This window comes from Typopeltis vanoorti, chromosome 9 (assembly GCF_054136105.1).
Source record: "Typopeltis vanoorti isolate ZY-2024b chromosome 9, IOZ_Tvanoo_1.0, whole genome shotgun sequence".
In the NCBI taxonomy this organism is placed as follows: Eukaryota; Metazoa; Arthropoda; class Arachnida; order Uropygi; family Thelyphonidae; genus Typopeltis; species Typopeltis vanoorti.
In genome coordinates, this window is record NC_143557.1 from 43,292,478 (window position 1) to 43,315,279 (window position 22,802).

General features: G+C 33.6%; 1 protein-coding gene across 1 annotated transcript in view; it reads left to right on the top strand.

The window, feature by feature from the left end:
- The window catches only part of nonC (serine/threonine-protein kinase Smg1), a 1,124,353-nt gene that overhangs the window by 71,434 nt on the left and 1,030,117 nt on the right, over positions 1–22,802 (top strand). Inside the window, exons 4-5 of the mRNA XM_090398044.1 lie at positions 11,633–11,758; positions 22,272–22,442. Of these exons, the coding sequence (XP_090254170.1) occupies positions 11,633–11,758; positions 22,272–22,442 (297 nt within the window). The remainder of the gene's footprint in view (positions 1–11,632; positions 11,759–22,271; positions 22,443–22,802) is intronic.

Consider the following 22,802-nt stretch of genomic DNA (forward strand, 5'->3'; position numbering starts at 1 on the left):
ATGTTCATTTTCTTAATTAAATATATGAAAAGAAAAACTTAAACAAATTGAAAACAAGAGACAAAAAGTGGTAATACAATATATTAAATCCATTACACCATATTAAGTGCAAAAATATTAATTATCCATTGTTATTTTAGAGCCAAGTAAGCAAATGTTTTTTTCTGAAATTTTTGAGCGAGATAGAGAGATAATGACAATGATAAGGAGCTAAATGAAAATATAATCCTTCAGTGTAAGTTATCTAGGTATTGCACTAGCTAAAATATGGACTTTGTCCAGAAGTTAATATATTTGCTTACTCAATTTGTGTCTAAAATAGTGAAATATGTGCCTCACATGCTTAAGGTTTATATTTTCAGAAGCTCTTGTTTGTCATTTTTGAAACCTCAGAAGCTGCAAAGCTAATGGTGTTTGTTTAATAAAATAACTATAAAATAACATTGGATATTTATTATCCTGCCATTTAATAATTTCTAATGGAAAATTGAAGCTTTTTTTTTTTTTAGATTGCTTATGAAATATACCACCACCATCAAATTTCTGATATGTACTCTCAAGGGATGTGATAGTACTACATGAAAAGCTTACATCATTGCAAACTTCTCATCAGCAGTTTTCTACCAGATTAGTCAGTCGCCTTCAGGTCTCTATGTAGGTGAATTGATGCAATTAAGCATGCCTTTGAAGATCAAATTTATATCTTGATCTTCTTTGATCTTGGTCTTCCTTTGATTCTTTTTCTTGCTACCTTGGCTTCTGAAACATCTGCTTTTTAATTATTTCATTTTTTGTTAATGTGGCCTATCTCTTCTCTCACATTCCCAAAGCTAACAACATCAAATTCCTTCTTCATGTCTTCAATTTTAATACAATTCTACTGATGCCATTGATGATCACTCAGAACCTCTCATGTGTGTGGTGTTCAGTCTTTGATAGAATGTTTTATTTCTCATCCATCTTTTAGATCTCTAAGTTAAAACTTATTTGAATACAGTATTGTATACAGGTTCATACAGGTGCCTTTGAAGATCAAAATGTGAATTTGACAATAATGGAAACCTGAAGGTAACAGGTTTCTGGAAGAAAACTGTTGATAAAAAGTTAGCAGCATTGTGTTTTGACTAATTGCTCTCTTATTCCATATAAATTTGATTCCAGCTTTTCTGATTATGTTTATTTTCATATTTAATTTGCCATTTTCACTTAAAAATTATGCCTGAATAGTTGACTTAGATATGTACAGAGGATTTGAAATTGGAAGTGACCATTACTTAGAACTAAGCAGGATAAAAATGAATATTACATTGAAAAGAATAGTATGTAAGAAAGTTTTAAAAATAATTAAAGTTGAGTAGCTTTTACAAGTAAATTGTAAATTCTACTATACAAACATTATTGAAGAAAAAAATGAAAAAAATTGAAAACAAGAACCAAACCTTGGAGTCTCAGTGGCAAACTCTGAAAGACATTGATTCAGCTAGGGAGGTATGTGGTAAAGTTGTCTACAAGGACAGAAAAATAAGAAAACCATGGTAGACACTAGAAATTAAAGAAGCAGTCCTGGAAAAGAAGAAAGCATACCAAAAGTTCCTAGAAAACATTTAAACAATGGAAAGCATGCGTTCGCTGTTACTCTGGCAGCTGGTTTGTGGATTGCTATATACTGCTGGTAGATACAAGTTCCTCATGATGGATTAAGGAGAACCAGATTTGATAGATAAGTACCAGATCGACATAATAGGGGTGACTGAAACAAAAAAGACCAAAACTGGTGAGCTCTTTCTGAGCAATAAATACAAAATGTTATATTCAGGCAATGACAATCAAGGAAAAGAAGGAGTAGCCATAGTATTCAACACAAAATACGAGGCTAATCTTCTTGAATGGCAGGCAGTCTCAAGTAGAGTAATGTGGGCAAATATGAGAATGGGGAACTGGACAATGAGACTTATTTGTGCCTATGGTCCCACAGAAGGTTCTACTAAGGTAGAAGTGGAGGAATTTTTTGAGGCTTTAGAAAAAGCAACTGACACAATGAAAAATGAAAAGTTGGTCCTTGTTGGGGATATGAATAGCAGAGTAGGAAATGATTGTCAGACATACAAAAATATTTTGGGAAAATTTGGAGAAAAGAGCAAAGCTAATAATAATGGCAAATATCTGTTGGATTTCTGCTCAGGACATGAACTGGTCATTACTAACACCATGTTCCAACATAAAAATGTGCACAAATTCACATGGAGAGAAGAGGCTAGGAATAAGAAAAGTCTCATTGACTATGTTATTGTTGATAGTGATGTTTTCTTCCTGGTGCAGGACACCAGAGTGTACAGAGGATTTGAAATTGGAAGTGATCACTATTTAGTCTTGAGCAGGATAAAATTGAATTTCATATTGAAAAGAATAACATGTAAGAAAGTTTTAAAGTGAATAAAAGTTGAGCAGCTCTCAGATGTGAACTGTAGACTAAAATACACAAAGATTATTGAAGAAAAAATGAAAGAGTTTGAGAACAGGAACCAAACCTTGGAGATTCAGTGGCAAACTCTGAAGAAAACATTGATTGATTCTGCCAGAGAGGCATGTGGTGAGGTTGTGTGTAAGGATAAAAAAATCAGAACTCCCTGGTGGACACAGGAAGTTAAAGAGGCAGTGAAGGAAAAGAAGAAAGCATACCAAAAGTTCCTGGCAAATAAGTCAGCTTTTGCTCTTAGAGAATATAGAGACAAATGCAAGAATGCTAAACACTGTGTAAAACTAGCTAAACAAAAGTCATGGGAGGACTTTGGCAAGAATATAGAAAATAAATATCAAGAAGGTGGCAAAATATTCTGGAGGTTGTTGAAGAAACTTAAGAATGGAGGAAAGAGTGCTGTAAAAGGAATTAGAGATGATAAAGGTGACATGAAAACGGGAGAAAAAGATATCCTTGAAGTATGGAGTAATTACTTTGAAAAACTGCTAAATGAAACAAGCAGTGATGACAGCACAGTGGTAAAAAACACTGACCAGGCATGCAGTCAGGAATACATATCCATACTTGAAGTAGAAAAAGCCATCAAAGGCTTGAAATGTGGAAAGGCAGCAGGAGTAGATGATATTCGACCTGAAATGCTGAAGTATGGTGGTATAAGAGTATTACAGTGGCTGCACTGCATAGTTCAGAAAGCCTGGACAGAGGGACGAATTCCCGATGATTGGAGTAGAGCTCTCATAGTACCCATATATAAAAAGGGAAATAAAACTGAATGTGAGAATTATAGAGGTATTTCTCTACTGAGTGTTCCTGGCAAGATCTATGCAAGTATACTTGAGAAACGGTTGAGAAGAATTGTGGAAGAAAAGCTTGGTGAAGAACAAGCTGGATTCAGGCCAAATAGAGGCTGTCAGGATCAGATCTTCACTTTACGACAAATAGTCGAGAAAGCATGGGAATATAACAAAGATCTGTATTTAAGTTTTGTCGATCTGGAAAAGGCATATGACAAGGTGCCAAGAGAGAAGCTATTCAATATGCTGCAGTTATATGGTGTGAATGGGGCATTATACCAAGCAATACTTAGTCTTTATTTGAGTTGTAAGTCAGCAGTCAGAATTGAAGGAAGTACAGGAAGATGGTTTAATGTTAAATCTGGTGTGAGACAAGGATGTACATTATCCCCTCTGTTATTCATTATCTATATGGATCACATTATGAAGGAAAGTGGTATTAAACATGATATCAAAATTGGAGATGTTAATGTCAGCTCTTTGCTTTATGCAGATGATGTTATACTTCTAAATAAATCTGCTACAAGTCTGCAAGATTCTCTGACTAAATTGAATAGCTGTTGTAATAGATATGGTATGAAGGTCAGCAATAAAAAGACAAAGACAATGAAAATAGGCAGAATCATTGAAAATGTCAACTGTGTTGTGAATGGAGAACCTGTGGAACAAGTAAAACATTTCAGCTATTTAGGCACGATTTTTACTGAAGATGGTAAATTAAATATAGAAATAGACAACAGAATCAGCAAAGCTGGTATGGTGGGAAGTCAATTGAATAAATTCATATGGAATAAGAGAGAAATTAGTCGGAACACTAAATTAGCTGTATACAAGACAGTGTTCAAACCAGTTTTAACTTATGGATCTGAGAGCTGGGTCAGAAGTAAAACACTTGACCAAAGACTAGAGACCACAGATATGAGAGTCCTGAGAAAGATTATAGGCGTAAACAGATGGCAACAATGGCAATATCATATTAAAAACGAGGATATTAGGAAAGAACTTGACATTGTCAGCATCCAGGAATGCGTTAGCAGAGCTAATCTCAGGTGGTATGGTCACTTAAATAGAATGGGCGAGGAAAGATTAGCAAAACAAGTGTTCTCTGCCAGGTTGCCAGCAAAACGACCCAGAGGAAGACCAAGATATAGGTGGATTGATACGATACAAAGTGGCTTGGACGATAGAAATATAAGATCTGATAATGTTGGAGTCTTGACAAGTAACAGACTGATTTGGAGGAAAATTGTAGATAGGAAATTAATAATGATGTAATTTTTTTCATGTAGTACTATCATATCCTGTACACCCCTTGAGGGTACATGGCAGGAATTTGATGATGATGATGATGAGATTTGATGTAAAATTGTCCTTTTTTTTTTTTTTTAGATGATACTTCATCATTTCAGCCAATTCTTTTAATGTTCATGAGTAAAAACGTTTTGTATCTGTTGTATGTGCTGCTAGCCCCGATTTTTGCTTTCTTTCATTCTCAACATCGATGTGTTCTAGTTGGTGTCTCCCACAGATTGGCCAGTTTGTTCTAGTGTGGCACAACTGCTGTTCTTGTAGTTGTGGTACACTGTCACATCCACCACTCAAAAAAAACCTGGTTATTTGAGTGGTGGATGCGATGGTTAAGGAGGTTTCAAAACTGGAGATTTTGTTGATTGGGAAGAAAGTGACTTTTAGATTTTTTTTTTTTTTTTCCTGGTGAACCATTCATGCTATTTTATCTGTGATCAATTATATCTTTGTATCTATGGAGAATCACTGCTCCTTTATATTCTTGGTTTATTTATTCTTCTGTTTGTTTTAGGGATTGAGATAGAAGGTTTTGGATGTTGTGTTGTAGCCATTTTTTGGAAGGACAGAATTAATATTAGTCTTTGTACTGAACAGAAATTTTGTATGTAATTATCATTACAGTTAACTTTGCTCCTTTCTTCAATTTTCCAGAAAGATTTCTGTATTGTTTGGTAGTCATTTCTTACTTTGATTTTTAGATTTCCAAATATTCCTTCAATTATTATTATTTTATATTATCAGAGACCTGCAGGGAGTCACGGACTCACTGAAGGATGCCATATATTACCCACACTAACTGTCATATGTAATAACATTTATATATTTACAAAATTTTGTATATGGAAGATGTCTGTTGTTAGTTTAGTTCATTAAAAATCAGAATAAAAGATGTATGCAAATATTGTTCTGTTGGTAAAATTTTATTTGTCAAAACAATATTCTACAAGTTTTAATGGCACTTGTGACAGTAAAGATTATTAGACATATGTATTGACAACAATAAATAATAATAAAAAAAATATTATTCTTTATTTTTGTTAATACATGTATCTAATAATCTAAACAATATTTTGTTGCAAGAAGAATTATAGTAGCAGTGCTTTAAGTTTTGCTTATAGCATGACTAGCGAGGCCATTAACAGTCAGGGCAGTAGTAGCTCACTCGCCGTGAACCTATCTGATGAAGCAAGCAAAATTACAAACAATTTTGTTCCTACATGTCATTGAATGCTCTGGAGAGGAGATAGGTGAAAACAAATGTTCTTTTTAGAATATATTAAAAAACAATAATTAAAGAGAATGATATATTTAATTATTAGTTACTATACTTGATTTACTAAATGATGTAAAGAATAGCAAATATAAGAAGAGAAAGAATAGGCATGAATAAAAATACTGTAAGTGGAAGATGTAAAAAAAAATAAAAAAAATTGTGAATAGATGGAAAGGAATTTGTTTGTGAAATATACATCACTAACAACCACTTTACTGTAGACACAATACAGCATGTAGTTTTATTGCATCACTGAATAACGTACAGAGATACAGAGATATTTGCAGTCTGGGTAATATATTTATCAACAAATAGTGCAATTAGAGACAACTGGGATAAAAATGGCACCAATGAAACTACCTAATAAAACACATATTATTATTATTACCCCAAGACCTCATGGAGTCAAAGACTCATCTGGGAATCCTGCCACAGAAACTATGCTGCATAGACTCAAGCAAAACTATTTGTTGTACCACCAAACACAGTATCTAACCAAGAAACAGTTGCCCTAGCATTTGTTAAAATTTTCAGTTCCATGAAATAAGCATTTGTTTGATTGCATTTGAAATTTCCTATGTCATTAAGACATATCACAAATGCTAACTTCAAATAAAATTCTACTGAAAGTTGCAACTAACATGCCACATAAATTTTGTGTCAGTGAACCACCTGTCAGTCTGACGCAGAAGTGACACACAAACAAGCGGCAATAAAATTCTACTGAAAGGGTTACAACTAACATGGCATATAAACTTTGCATCCATTCAGCCAACATGCGCAACATAGAAGCAGCAAACAAGTGGTAACGAGAAGTCCCGTCGGTACAATAAATGCGGGAAACACTTCATGACATGAACATATTAAGCCTAACCTTTTCAATTTTAACAGCAACATGAAGCCTCAGCAAAATATACTGACCTGCTTACAAGTTAGAATTAAAATAACTGTAGGCATTTTTTATGCCAGACATGAACTGTAGACTAAAATGCACAAACATAATTGAATAAAAAATGAATGAGTTTGAGAAGAGAAACCAAAGATTAGAGATTCATTGGCAAATCCTGAAGGAAACTTTGATTGATTCAGCCAGAGAGGCTCAATGCGGTGAGGCTATTCTGTAGGGATAGAAAAATTAGAACTCCATGGTTGACACAGAGTGTTAAAGAGGCAGTGAAGGAAAAAGAAGAAAGCATATCAAAAGTTCTTGGCAAATAAGTCAGCTTGTGCTCTTAAAGAATACAGAGACAAATGTAACAAGCTAAACACTGTGTAAAGCTATCTAAATGAACATCATGGGAAAACTTTGGTAAGAATGTAGAAAATAAATATCATGAAGGTGGCAAGATATTCTGGAGGTTGTTGAAAAAGCTAAAAAATGGAGGAAAGAGTGCTGTGAAAGGAATTAGAGATAGTAAAGGTGACATGCAAACTGGAAAAAAAGATATCCTTTTTTAAGTGTTGGAATGAATAGTATTTTTCTTATATTCCTTATTATTCAAGTTCCTATTGTGAAGTTAATATGTCTTCACTGTTGTAAATTTTCTTGATTAGAGATTGGAAAGAAAACCATTCTCTATGTTTATGGAATTGAGAGCTGTCAAGTAAAAACACAGGAATATTCCAACATAGTTGTATTCTGTTTCATTGCTGGATAGTTGAGTCTTATGAAATGAATGTTTTTGGTACCTGCTTTAAATAGATACAAAATGAAATAAATACAAAATAAATACGTGAAATAAATACAAAATGTTATATTCAGGCAATGACAATCAAGGAAAAGAAGGAGTAGCCATAGTATTCAACACAAAATACGAGGCTAATCTTCTTGAATGGCAGTCAGTCTCAAGTATAGTAATGTGGGCAAATATGAGAATGGGGAACTGGACAATGAGACTTATTTGTGCCTATGGTCCCACAGAAGGTTCTACTAAGGTAGAAGTGGAGGAATTTTTTGAGGCTTTAGAAAAAGCAACTGACACAATGAAAAAGGAAAAGTTGGTCCTTGTTGGGGATCTACATAGCAGAGTAGGAAATGATTGTGAGACATACAAAAATATTTTAGGAAAATTTGGAGAAAAGAGCAAAGCTAATAATAATGGCAAATGTCTGTTGGATTTCTGCTCAGGACATGGACTGGTTATTACTAACACCATGTTCCAACATAAAAATGTGCACAAATTCACATGGAGAGAAGAGGCTAGGAATAAGAAAAGTCTTATTGACTATGTTATTGTTGAAAGTGATGTTTTCTTCCTGGTGCAGGACACCAGAGTGTACAGAGGATTTGAAATTGGAAGTGATCACTATTTAGTCTTGAACAGGATAAAATTGAATTTCATATTGAAAAGAATAACATGTAAGAAAGTTTTAAAGCGAATAAAAGTTGAGCAGCTCACAGATGTGAACTGTAGACTAAAATACACAAAGATTATTGATGAAAAAATGAAAGAGTTTGAGAACAGGAATCAAACCTTGGAGATTCAGTGGCAAACTCTGAAGAAAACATTGATTGATTCTGCCAGAGAGGCATGTGGTGAGGTTGTGTGCAAGGATAAAAAAATCAGAACTCCCTGGTGGACACAGGAAGTTAAAGAGGCAGTGAAGGAAAAGAAGGAAGCATATCAAAAGTTCCTGGCAAATAAGTCAGCTTTTACTCTTAAAGAATACAGAGACAAATGTAAAAAAGCTAAACAGTGTGTAAAACTAGCTAAACAAAAGTCATGGGAGGACTTTGGCAAGAATATAGAAAATAAATATCAAGAAGGTGGCAAAATATTCTGGAGGTTGTTGAAGAAGCTTAGGAATGGAGGAAAGAGTGCTGTAAAAGGAATTAGAGATGATAAAGGTGACATGAAAACAGGAGAAAAGGATATCCTTGAAGTATGGAGTAATTACTTTGAAAAACTGCTAAATGAAACAAGCAGTGATGACAGCACAGTGGTAAAAAACACTGACCAGGCATGAAGTCAGGAATACATATCCATACTTGAAGTAGAAAAAGCCATCAAAGGCTTGAAATGTGGAAAGGCAGCAGGAGTAGATGATATTCGACCAGAAATGCTGAAGTATGGTGGCATAAAAGTCTTACAGCGGCTGCACTGCATAGTTCAGAAAGCCTGGACAGAGGGACGAATTCCCGATGATTGGAGTAGAGCTCTCATAGTACCCATATATAAAAAGGGAAATAAAACTGAATGTGAGAATTACAGAGGTATTTCCCTACTGAGTGTTCCTGGCAAGATCTATGCAAGTATACTTGAGAAACGGTTGAGAAGAATTGTGGAAGAAAAGCTTGGTGAAGAACAAGCTGGATTCAGGCCAAATGGAGGCTGTCAGGATCAGATCTTCACTTTACGACAAATAGTCGAGAAAGCATGGGAATATAACAAAGATCTGTATTTAAGTTTTGTCGATTTGGAAAAGGCATATGACAAAGTGTCAAGAGAGAAGCTGTTCATTATGCTGCAGTTATTTGGTGTCAATGGGGCATTATATCAAGCAATACTTAGTCTTTATTTGAGTTGTAAGTCAGCAGTTAGAATTGAAGGAAGTACAGGAAGATTGTTTAATGTTAAATCTGGTGTGAGACAAGGATGTACATTATCCCCTCTGTTATTCATTATCTATATGGATCACATTATGAAGGAATGTGGTATTAAACCTGATATCAAAATTGGAGATGTTAATGTCAGCTCTTTGCTTTATGCAGATGATGTTATACTTCTAAATAAATCCGCTACAAGTCTGCAAGAATCTCTGACTAAATTGAATAGCTGTTGTAATAGATATGGTATGAAGGTCAGCAATAAAAAGACAAAGACAATGAAAATAGGCAGAATCATTGAAAATGTCAACTGTGTTGTGAATGGAGAACCTGTGGAACAAGTAAAACATTTCAGCTATTTAGGCACGATTTTTACTGAAGATGGTAAATTAAATATAGAAATAGACAACAGAATCAGCAAAGCTGGTATGGCGGGAAGTCAATTGAATAAATTCATATGGAATAAGAAAGAAATTAGTCGGAACACTAAATTAGCTGTATACATGACAGTGTTCAAACCAGTTTTAACTTATGGATCTGAGAGCTGGGTCAGAAGTAAAACACTTGACCAAAAACTAGAGACTGCAGAAATGAGAGTCCTGAGAAAGATTAGAGGCGTGAACCGATGGCATCAATGGCAATATCATATTAAAAATGAGGATATTAGGAAAGAACTTGACATTGTCAGCATCCAGGAATGCGTTAGCAGAGCTAATCTCAGGTGGTATGGTCACTTAAATAGAATGGGAGAGGAAAGATTAGCAAAACAAGTGTTCTCTTTCAGGTTGGCAGGAAAACGACCCAGAGGAAGACCAAGATATAGGTGGATTGATAAGGTACAAAATGCCTTAGACGATAGAAATATAAGATCTGATAATGTTGGAGTCTTGACAAGTAACAGACTGATTTGGAGGAAAATTGTAGATAGGAAGTTAGTAATGATGTAATTTTTTCATGTAGTACTGTCATATCCTGTACACCCCTTGAGGGTACATGGTAGGAATTTGATGATGATGATGATGCTTTAAATAGAAACTGAATTTGCTTGCAGTATGGTATATGTTGAAGATACAAGTGTGAATTATTTGTTTTGTGTGTAATTATGTTTAAGAACATTTGCTGGTAGTCTTTTCTCTTGCAACACTTCAACAAAATTCAGATTACAGGAATTGCACTAAGAATGTGTAAATTGAGGTTCAAGGATCCAAGTAGCAAATCTTTTGAGAAATGTGTGCATGTTAAATTCTTCAGCTCAATATCTTAAATCTTTGTCTTTGTAAGCAATTGATAAACTAATGTCAGAGCAGACTGGATTCGATGTTTTAACGTTTTGAATGTGTGCTTATGTGTGTGAGAGAGAGTGAGTAGACGGGTCACCATAGTTATAATATAATTTTCTTTATGTGGCTTATTTATTTATGTATGTTGAGAAATTTGTGCATGTTAAATTCTTCAGCTCAATATCTTAAATCTTTGTCTCTGTAAGCAATTTATAAACTAATGTCAGAACAGGCTGGATTCGATGTTTTAACGTTTTGAATGTGTGCGTATGTGTGTGAGAGAGAGTGAGTAGAATGGTCACCAGGGTTTTAATATAATTTTCTTTACGTGGTGTATTTATTTATGTGTGTGTGTGTGTGTATATATCAGTGAGTATTCCCACTATAAAGGAATACCTTTCTAGTTTGGGAAAAACGCCAACTAGGTGTTTTAGTAAGTTATATTGTTTTTATAAAATGCATGATTTTGCATCATTAATATCAGCTATTAAAACAGAAAAGGTCAAATTTTTTTTTCAGTATACAGTACAACAGATATTTTTGGGCAGTTTGTAGTGTGGCTTGCATGCATTGAGGTGGTATTCACTATTTGTTCTTGGGAATGAATTTTTGTTTGAAATAATTTGAGGAACTTGATCAGCATTTCGCTTGATATTAGATTGAACTTCTTCAGGTGTGCTGTGTTCTTGAACTCTGCAAAAGAAACTTACTTTTCAGGAAAAATCAAAAAAACACATAACACACAAGAAACTTTTCTTGTGATTATTTTTGCAGTGGAAGAATCTATGAAAATTCTGCATTAAAGAGATTGTCATAATTTTCTCTTCAGTTGAGATCAAACTTTAATGTGGTGGTAGTTATAAATTTTATTTTATTGTTATTATATTTATTTTTAACACACTGAAATGGAGTTATGTATTTTGTTTTTATATTTGCTACTTTCTTCATTAGATGATAATGACAAACATTCAGTCTGCATTAGAAAATGCTGACATGCCAGATCTTCTTGTTGCTATTGTTGATGTAATCTTAGAAATAGCAGTCACTCATCCATCAGTATTTGGCAACCACTTTAGGGTAAGTGAAATATGCAAAATGATTCTGTTGTGCATTTACAGAGCATGTTAATATTCTGCATAATTATATGCTTCTACTTTTTTATGTTCAGCTGTCCCTTTTTTAGTATTAACCATAAATTCTTTGTTGATTATTATTATTTTTTTTAATTTGTATAAGCAGGTATAGGAGACCCCTGTTTTATGATCTTTACTTTTACAATGGTATTGTTTTTTTTATTATGACTAGGAATGATACAAGAAGATACCAGGGCTTAGAAGGAAGGCAGTTGAAGAATTTAAAAACTTATCATCAAATACCTGATATATACCCTCAGGGGATGTACAGGAGAAAGTTTCGAATTTTCTTTGGTGAAGATAATGATGACTGTGGTCATGATAGCAAATCAGTTGGCTCTAGCAGTCTCTACTGAAGATGAAAATGAATTCTTAACTCGCATAAAAAGTAGCCTGCCATTGAGCAATATATCAAAGTAGCAGAGCACAGAACCATTGAAGAACCCTGTTCTGCACATTACTTTATACATTACAAAGACTTACAGAAATATTTACAAAAATTGATTTGAGTCTAAAAAATTTGGTAACTGATGTTCTAAATTTTAAATGGAGCTATAAGACTTAGGCAACATTCAGGAATGTTTTGTTATGCTGTAAGGAAATTTATTGAGAAAAGAAATTTTCATTACTTAAGTACTGTATTTTAGTTTAGTGGCCATTTTTAGGTGGTATTATGTAGTTAAAATACCACCTAAAAATGGCCAGGAATGTAATTATTCCTGGCCCCAATTCATCCCATCGAACCTATGGGCAATTAGGATTTGATTTAGGACATCACAATTAACAATGGCTTTCAAGAATCAATTAGTTCATAAAAGTGAGCATGGGTCTAGATTTTACTTCCATGTGTAGTAGAATAAGAATACACATACACTATCAAAAATTTACAAAGATAGAAATAAAATGTCTTTAGGTGAAACGTATTAAAAAAAAAAGAGAACAATTGTATATAAAGAAAAGTAATTAAAAGTTGAATTGAGAAAGTTATGATAAATGCTCATTCACACATAATATAAATTTTCAGTCATTATTCTGACGAGTAATCTTCAGTAATTGTTCCTGCTACTCATTGCTAATATTGCTTTAACTGATTACCTTCTAATGCTCCAAGAGAAAATCCTAAATGTCTTTTATATATATATATATATATATATATATATATATATATATATATAAATATAAGAAAATAAAGCCATGCTATTTATTTAACTCATGAGTTGCTTTTATCATGTTAGTGTTGCTTTAGAGATTAGAATTAAGATTATACAACAATCCCTCGATTAATGCATCTCCGATTAGTGCATTTTCGATTAGTGTGGCATTTTTTTCTATACCTAAATTTGATTAGTGCACCTATATACATCTTAAAAATGAATGTTACAGATTTTAAAAATTTTCTATGTATACATTTTTATGGCTAACTATTTTAAAAAATCACTCAGCAGGATGAAAAAAATTAGTTACTGATTTAAAACATTTAACCAAATTATTTTTAATGCCATACAGTACTACACTATTTCTATGTACACTCCATTAAAAATTTACCACCACAATTTATGTCGTTTGCTTATTACATAGCATTTTGATAATTATATCTCGTGACTCCTTTGCAATTGTTTTTTTTTTTTACTTTTTTTTTTTATTTTAAAGTATTTCCTCAACCTTTCAACATGAGTAAAAGAATTGGTGAGCAAAAAAGTGAAAGTGTGAAAATGATTTGAAAAGTAATCTCATCGGAAGAAAAACTGGAAATAATAAAGAAAAATGAACAAGGTGAGTCCCAGAGCAAAGATAGGACAAGAACACAAAAATGGATGAATCAACTATAAGAGCAATTTTAAGCAAAGCTGCTGAATACAAAGAGAAAGTTAAGGCTGCTTCAAGTTCATCATGCATGCAGACCACTCGAAATCCAAGTATTATAATGATTGAATTAGAGGGACTTCTTTCTACATGGATCGAAGATTATAAGCAAAAACGGATCCCTCTAAGCACTGACCTTATTAAATTAAAAGCATTAAGTTTCTTTGCAACCTTGAAAGAAAGGGCTATCAATGGAGGAAAAAAAAAGAATTCCACGCTAGTGCTGGGTGGTTTGAGTGTCTCATAAAGAGAAATAGCCTGCATAATGTTCTAATCACAGGCGAAGCTGCAAGTGCAGATAAGGAGGGGGGGGGGGGGGGGCTATTGTGACCAACAAATATTTAATGTCGATGAAACCGGCCATTTTTGGAAGCGAATGTCTTCCAAGACTTTTCTGGCCAAATTACCCTGGTTATAAAGTTGCAAAGTCGAATATAATTACTGCTAGCAATTACAATTTTGCAAATGATTTTATAGGCTTTTCAAGTGATTCTGACTTGCTAAATTTGAATGCACAGCGGGAAGATCCTGAAGATTAGTAGAAAATTTAATCTGACAAGTCCAAAGAGATTCTGCAGAAACAATTGCAAAATATTTTTCGTACAATTGAAGTTTTTAAGCAGCAATGCTTAGAGGCTGACCCTGATGAATAGAGAAGCAGTAAAATTTGCAGAAGAGGCAATAGGGCCATACCATCAGTTGTATGAAAAAGAGAAACAGAATGCCTACCAAACACCTTAGCTCAATTCTTTGTGTTAAGAAGTAGAATAATAAATTTATATTCTGAATATGCTTTATTATCTTTCAGCTTCACGGTTTTCCTTTAACTAGGCCCTGAGACATACATTAATTCTTTTATAAAAAAAAAAATCAAGGATCAAAAAAGAAATTTGAGGAATGAATTATACTTTTTCCAATAGGTTATTATATTCGATTAGTGCATTTTCGATTAATTTGCCTGTTTTAAAGAACGCATTAGGTGCATTAATCGAGGGTTTGCTGTATTAAGAAAATCATTAGGGAAGTGGAGATGGGATATAGTGTCTTGAAGAAAAATTGTATTGATAATGGTTCAAGAAAAATTAATGTAATCTGAATTAATGCAAATTATCATGCCATTGGATATATGGATATATTTGTATTCAAGGTACCTTACAAATTGGCACTGCACACTCCTTGCAACTGCACTATGACAATTTGTTAAGGAAAGTGCAGCATTCTTGTGACAGCTGTTGCATCATTCTCACAACAGCTGTCACAAGAATGCTGCACTTTGTGACAGCTGTTGTGAGATTGATGCAACTAGGGAACATAAATAATTGACAAGCTTAATACACTATCCTCATAGCCATAGTTGCATTAACTGTAATTCCAGTTAACCTAGTGTACTTATTATCAGATTGGAATAATCGTTGCCTGCCTAGGAGGACTCAGTAGATAGCATCTCTGTTTTGCAACTTAGCTGCTTTGTGCTCCACTGTGGCATAGTTGATTTTTAAGTTTGTTTAGGTGCTAAATAATTTGCATCTCTGTGTGTGTGAGAGACTACCACCTTACTCATTGATGATCTGAAGTGACTCAATGAAGTACCTTGTTTGGTCTCGAGAGGGTGGCTCCTAGATTACTGAAATCTTTAGCTTGTCCATGGTAGATAGTTTAAAGATTTTCAGCTGGTCTCGGGTGGGTTCATTATTTAAAAAAAAAGGGTGGGGGGATAACTTCAGATATACAGAAAAATGAACAGTCTAATCTCTCAGTGAAACACAGAGTAGACATGTTGTTTTTGTTTTAGATGACTAGAGTTTCACATACATTGTAAAATGGACATGATAGTAGAGAATATAATATGGAAAACTTGAAAAGAACCATCTGTTAATCATCAGTGAATGCTAATCCCTATGTAATAGTTGCATTTGTTGCAAACTGAGACAGATCTGTTGAAAACAAACCACTTTGTTGCAAAAATACAGTAGGCACTGTATTTTTGCAACAAAGTGGTTTGTTTTCAACATTGCATACAAGATATTACTAATAACTGAAAGTTTGTTTTTTTTTTTGTCTGTTGAATCTTTGTTAATTAAGCATAGTTTAAGCATAATTGTGAAAGAGGCTGGTAGTTAGGAGTGAAGTATCCCAGGGTTTGGTGTTAGTGCTGCTGTTGTGTAATATATTTATAAATTATTTTTGTTGAAATATTAAGAGTGAAATTACTTTCTTCTAATGACTTGAAGTTAAGTAGAATAGTTAATTCTTCAAATGATCTCAGTTTTTAAGATCTAGAATGGGTTTGAAAAAGATGGAAGAATGAAGAGGGAAATGAGATTAAAATTTAATATGAACAAATGCAAGTATATACAACTAGATGAGAAGGTAATATTAGATAATGATTTTGGTATTTTGACTGCAAGTGAATTTAAATTCAGGAGTCATACTGGAAAGGCAAATGATAATCAGAAAATTGTAATTTTGATTAAAAAAAAAACAACTTTAATTTTAAGAGAAAGGAAGAAAATTATGGTACCCTTAAGTGAGCTTCTGGTTATGCTGATAATCGATGGCAGCTCTCAATTTTACTCATCCCAATTTCATCAATGGATTTTATCATGATAGCTAAGAAAATTAGAGAACTTTCATTAATGCGTTCGCACTGGTGTTAATCATGTACTGAATCATCATCATTCTTTCAGGGATTTAGGCCCAGTGGTCTGTTCCGGTCTCATTCCATCTTTGTCTTGGTCATCCATGACCTCTATATTCTCTCAACTGGGTGGTATCAGAGTATTTTTTTGGGGTTGTCTTGAACTGTCCATTCTTTTGATATGTTTAATCCACTTCTTTTGGTATTCATAATACTTTGTCCAGTACTGAATCTACATTTAGTTCTTTATGCATAAAGGGTATAGGCAGCTGTCCTTTTGCAGGAATTTCATTTCTCCAGTTTCTAATCTTCTGAATGTTGCCTGTCAAATCTTTCACATATCATTAATGTGCAAATTGAATAACAATGGACCAAGGACTGATCTTTGTGGTACACCACTAGTTACCTTAAATCTTGCAGCCTCACATTCCTCGTATACTACTTTTTGATATCTGTCTGTCAAACATCCTCTTATCCACATAAGAGGATGTTTGGATATTTCATAATCCAAACCCATATTCTTCATTTTATGCAACAGTCTTCCATGCTATATTCTGTCAAAAGCCTTAGCAAAATCCAAAAGTATCATGGTGTATCAATTTCCCTTGTCTAGTTCAATTTTAACATTATTATAGAATGTGAGCAAGTTGCTTAAACTTGACCTTCCCTTAATTAACTCATGCTGTTCATTGCAGAGTAGAGATTCGCTGTCAACCCATTTCTGAGTGTGAGCCTTAACCAATTTTTCTAAAATCTTCACTACCACTCCTGAGATACCTGATTGGTTGATAGTTGGATACATTGATTTTTGCACCATCCTTGTGCAAAGGGATTGCCATACATTCTTTCCATTCCTTTGGAATTTTCCTTTTTCTGAGACTCAAATTATATAGCCTAGTTAGAGGAACAGCCAGTTAAGCTGAACATTCTTTTAGCACACGTGCTGATATCCCATCATTCCCTATTGCTCAATTCTTATTCAGTTTGTTCAACAACTCTAATACCTCGTCCTCATACACCTATACACCTGAGTTTCTTCATCCTGTGAAAAGGTAGCAGTGAGCTCAATGTTGCATATACCATGTTGATAGGTTTAACAAAATGGGCACTCATTAGTTGAACAACCTCTTCTGCATCTCTAACTCTCACGTGCATTCATAAGAGTTATTCTTTCATATTCATTCTTTCTTTTACTTGCAGCTTGTCAATAGAATTCTTGTGGATTGTCTTCAGCTTGCGGAGCCAGTTTCTTTTCATACTCAGTTGTGAATATTCTAGCCTGCTTCTTATAATTTTTATATGGACATCATCCTTATGCATTTGGTATTCCTTCTACATCATCCATTTCTTACTCATCTCTTGCTTAATAAGATTACACATCCATTTGACTCCTACTCTATTTATTCTTCAAACTCTTGGAACACATTCTGATATTGCATCATTTAATCATTTTTTAAATATTTCCCATGCACTGTCAATATTCTTCCCATCCAGCAACCCAATACCATTCTGCTGAACTCAGTATACTCCTCAGTTGGTCATAATTTCCTGCTTTGTAGTTCTGCATGTAACCTTTTCTGAATGGAACTTGGGAGGTGACTAAATTCATAAATTTAGTCACTTCCCAAGTGAGTACCCCATGATCACTGTCACCAGCCAGAGGCAGAATTGTTACGTCTTTAGCTGAAATGTCCTGTGACTGTAATCAAATCTAACATTCTTTGACCTCAAGTTCCTTCTGTCACATGCTGCTTGAGGAAGTTTTCATGCAACAGATGAATAAATTCAGTTTCATTCTTGTCATGAGATTTTACTGCTGCCCAATCAATATTTGGATAATTAAAGTCTTCCATTATGATTACTTTTTTCACGCACATTGTTTCAGTTTGGTGATGCATTTCGGTAGCAGCCGATCCACTAGGTCTGTAACAACACCCCGCTATGTAATTGATTGTGTTTAATTCCTCTTCACACCAGATGGCTTCAAATTCACAGCCACATGAGATACTGTTACTAGTACTACAATCATAGGTCTCAACACTAACTGGATTAAAGTCATCTAATATCATTAGCAGCACGACCCCTCCTCTCCTATCCTGTTTATTCTTCCTAAAGATACTGTACCTTTTACACTCAATACCAGTTAGTATGTCTGTCTGATAATGCCTACATTCAGAGATCCGATCTGAGAGTTGAGTTAGAAATAAAGCAGTTGATTAAAGATTATAGACTGCAGATGTGAGAATATTTGTGGTCTCTGTGGTTCTCTAATCTGAAAAAAATTAGAGGCTGAATAGATGGCTTCACTGGCAGAATCACGTTAAAAATGAAAACAGTAAAAAAGGAACTTGATATTGCATTCAAGAATATTTGAGCAGGACTAATCTAAGGCAGTATGGTCACTTAACCATCATGAGAGAAAAAGGTTAACAAAAGAGATGTTTGATGTCAAGATGGCAGGAATAAAGACCCAAAGGAAGTCCAGAGTCTAGGTGGATTGATTCATTCACAAGTGCCTTAGGACAAAATGTTAATGCAACAATCATGTAGTGCTTACAAGTGATACACTAATTTGGAGGAAGATTGTTGACAGGAGATTATTAATAATGTAAACTTAATCATGTAGTGCTGTCATAGTAACCTGAACATCCCTTGAGGGTACATATCAGGAAATTGATGATGATGAAGTTTAGTATATAAAAGGATATGTTAAAATATATTATAAGGGTATATATTGTTTAAATTTTTAATTTTAATAATTAAAACCGTAAATTTAATTATTCATTTCTAATATATCCTAAAGTATATTCTTGCCTTCTCTCTCTGCACAGTTTTGGTTTCAATTGAAGCACATGCCACAGTATGTGGCATGCCTACCCTATATGCAAACAGGAAATATGAGAAGTATTCTTGTGTTCTGCCCCAATGGCTAGTACATCACAAGACAATTTGTCCCTGCTCAGCATAATGAGTTAAGTCAAATAAGTCCAGGCATATATTATATGGATAAGAGTAGTTAGGTGCACTTTTATGAAACAGGTCCTCCTAGAGGGTGTGATGAAAAAAGAACACAATTCAAACAAATATACAGTTCATTTTTATTGTTAGGGTTGCAAATTTGTGAAACATTCCTTTGGCAGTGTTGTGGAAGCATCATTTTGGTAGCAAGAAGTACAAGGTTAGATTAGTTTGTTCTCATGTTGAGAGGAAGCATGACATGAGCTTTTTCAGTTAAAGCTGAGTAAACTGTTTGCATCAGGTTGTAGCAGTATTTTCCCTCCTGGAAATTGGGTTTTTCATTCTGCATATAGTGAGCAAGAAGTGACAGGAAAAACAGGTGTTGGATTAACTGATGGCTTTAGATAGGTGAGTTAGGCAACGGTGCCTACTTTCTCCTAAACAGTAATCAGATTACTGTTTAGTATCTATCCCGAGGACATCATTTGTGTAGCATTTGATGAGCTTAAGACAGGAATTAGGATAGCTTGCAGATGGATCACTAATCTGAGGTACACAGATGATACAGTACTCCTTTGTAATGACAAGGAAGAATTAAGACAAATTCTTGACGGAGTTACTAAGATCGGCAAAAACAGAGCTCTAAACTCACTCCTAGCAAGACAAATTATGGTTCTCAAAAGAAATATAGACAGGGAATCTCTTGAGAAATAAGTGTACTTTTGTGGTGAAATAATTGAGGAAGTCAACAAATTTGAGTACCTGGGATCAGTCATTAATGTGAAAAATCGCTGTTTAGAAGACATCAGAAGAAGATTAGGAATGGCTACAACTGTCAGAGACCTGTCTAAAATCAGGAAGGATAGTTATTTCTCCACAGGAACAAAGCTGACTATCCTGGATGCTGCTGTGTTTTTTCAATAATGACTTTATGGATGTGAAACTTTGAACTAAAAAAAGTCAGATAGGAAAAGAATATCTGTTTTTGTGATGTGGTGTTGAGGATCTCATACACTGAAAAGGAAACAAATAGAAGGGATCACTCCTTAAGAGTACTGACAGAAGAAAGCTTGAAATACTTTGGACATATTTGAAAGAATGGAAGGAGGACTTCCCAAAACAGTAATAGAAGGTAAAATCCCGGGATGAGATGGATGGATGGATGGTATGTCTGGAATTAGTTTTTAGAGAGTTGAATCCCCCAGAAAAGCATATAACAGAACCACCTGATGAGGTGAATCTGAGAATGGACACAGGACATTTATTGATGCCTTCTCAGTGGAAGCTTGACCAAGTTTAAATCATTGCAGAAGTTGAATGAGAAGTCAATGAGGTTAAATCATCACTTGGCACTTGGGTGCAGGATTAAAACCAGAATGTAATTTCTTGTCTATTATAATTTTCTCGATACCCAGGCAGCCCAAAAAATGGGGGGGAAAAAACTGATCCAGAATCTATTAAAAATATGGTGATACACCGTTGTACTACTTATATATGGAAAATATATGATATCTGCATTGATTTAATCTCAGTATCTTCCTTGGTCTAGATCCCTGAGGAGGCTTCAATAAAAGTTGAAACTGGTCTAGTAGGCTCTTTCCCATAATGCTCAGCAGTCTGCACATCTGAAAGGAAGTTTGCTTTGCATTATGCTAACAGAGCAAAAAGTTTGTGTGCAGTATCTTCACAATTACTCATATATAGAGGTTGTTGACTTCACATTAATTGCTTTAGTATTCTGTAATGCAAAACACAATTCCTTTCAGACACGTATATTGCTGTGCTATTCTTTATCGAAGGAGTCACTATCCAGAATGGTCTTGATCTTTGTTGAGATCTAAACCCAGGTAAAATCAATGCAGAAGTAGAATGAGGTAAATAATGTATTTAATGAATAATTAAATAATATAGGAAATGTAGTAACTAACCATAATTAGCTACTCCTTGTAATTGAAACAAATGCATTTTTCCAGAACCATGTGCACAAATGTGCATAAAATATTAAAATATATATATATATATTTACATTAATTTTGAAAATTGTATATTTTGTGTAATGCATTTAGGAAGGTATTCCTCATTTAACTTGCTGCCATGTTGTGATCAAATTTGAAAAGTGAAGTCATAAGAGAAAAGTTGAATAATGTCTTAAACTCTATGGTTAACTTTTAGGAACCACAGTAGCAACTTGTTCTAGGGAATTACTTTTAGCATAGCATTGATTGTACTTGTAGAGCTTTAGTTGTTACTTTGTTATAGTCTTGTTTTAGTGAGAGTAAGTTTGTTGTAATATTGTTTGCTATAGTGAGCATCAACTGTATATGCTATGATACAGATTTCTACTTTTTAATTGAAGATAACATATTTTCAAGATTTTACCTTGATAATTTGTGTTTATTTTCCAATTTACTTTAAATATAAGGTATTTTAAAGGAATATTTTATGAGATTTCTTTAAGCAGTGCTAATAATGATCAGATAGTATCAATTGTATTCAGTTTAATGTTAAAAGTACACTTAAATTTTACAGTCTGATTTTTTTTGGAAATGAGGATTACAAAACTTAGTATAATATTTTTACAGAGCTATTAACACCCAACACAAAGAAATTAATTTTGTTGTTGAACATAATAACAGCTGGTGAAAGATCAATGCACATTGTTTTGAGATAATCAAATTCATTATATTCTAACTGTATTAATAATCAAAATATAAAATAAATTTATGCATTATATCAATATGAGCAACAGAAATGTTCATAAAATATTATGTATGTTCCTGCTATTAATATATATATATTTTTTAATTTCAAGATTTGAATATTTGTGATAAATCACTTTTTTGTTAACAAAAGAACAAGACATATTTAGTAGTTCTCATGGCATTGTCTTATATTTTACAATAAACTAATGTTTCTAATAAACTAAATTTTCATATGTAGAAATTATTTTTTAAAAAAGTATTTTATGACCTGGCTAATACTGTTATTATGATCGCAGGATACAGTGGATATATTGGTGGGATGGCTTATTGATTCTTCTCAGTCTCACACCTTGACTCAGTATGCATCAAAAGCATTAATAACTTTTCAGCAGTTTTGGATATCAGACATCAGTTTTTCACTTACTTTACTTGGACAATTCATAGAAGATATGGAAGCATATGCCGAGGTAAGGAAAGGAAAGGAAAACAGAATTATAGACATCATTGAAGTGAACTTTTTATTATAGAACTTAAGAAGAATGAATCTCATTATTCTCAGTCTTACAGACACACTTTTGTTACTTGTTATTACTGATGGAAAAAATTGTGTGTTGTTGAGGGTGAAGGAAAGGGGATGTATATTAAGGAACTTTTCCTGAATATTTTTCTTACTTTTTGAAAGCCCCCCCTACCCCCCAAATAGTGATTTTCTTTTAAAATGTGACTATTTATCTTGGTAATGTGATTTTGTTTATACTGTGAATTATGAAAGTTTTTACATTAATGTTGAAAATTGTATATATTTTGTACATTTAGGAAGAAATTCC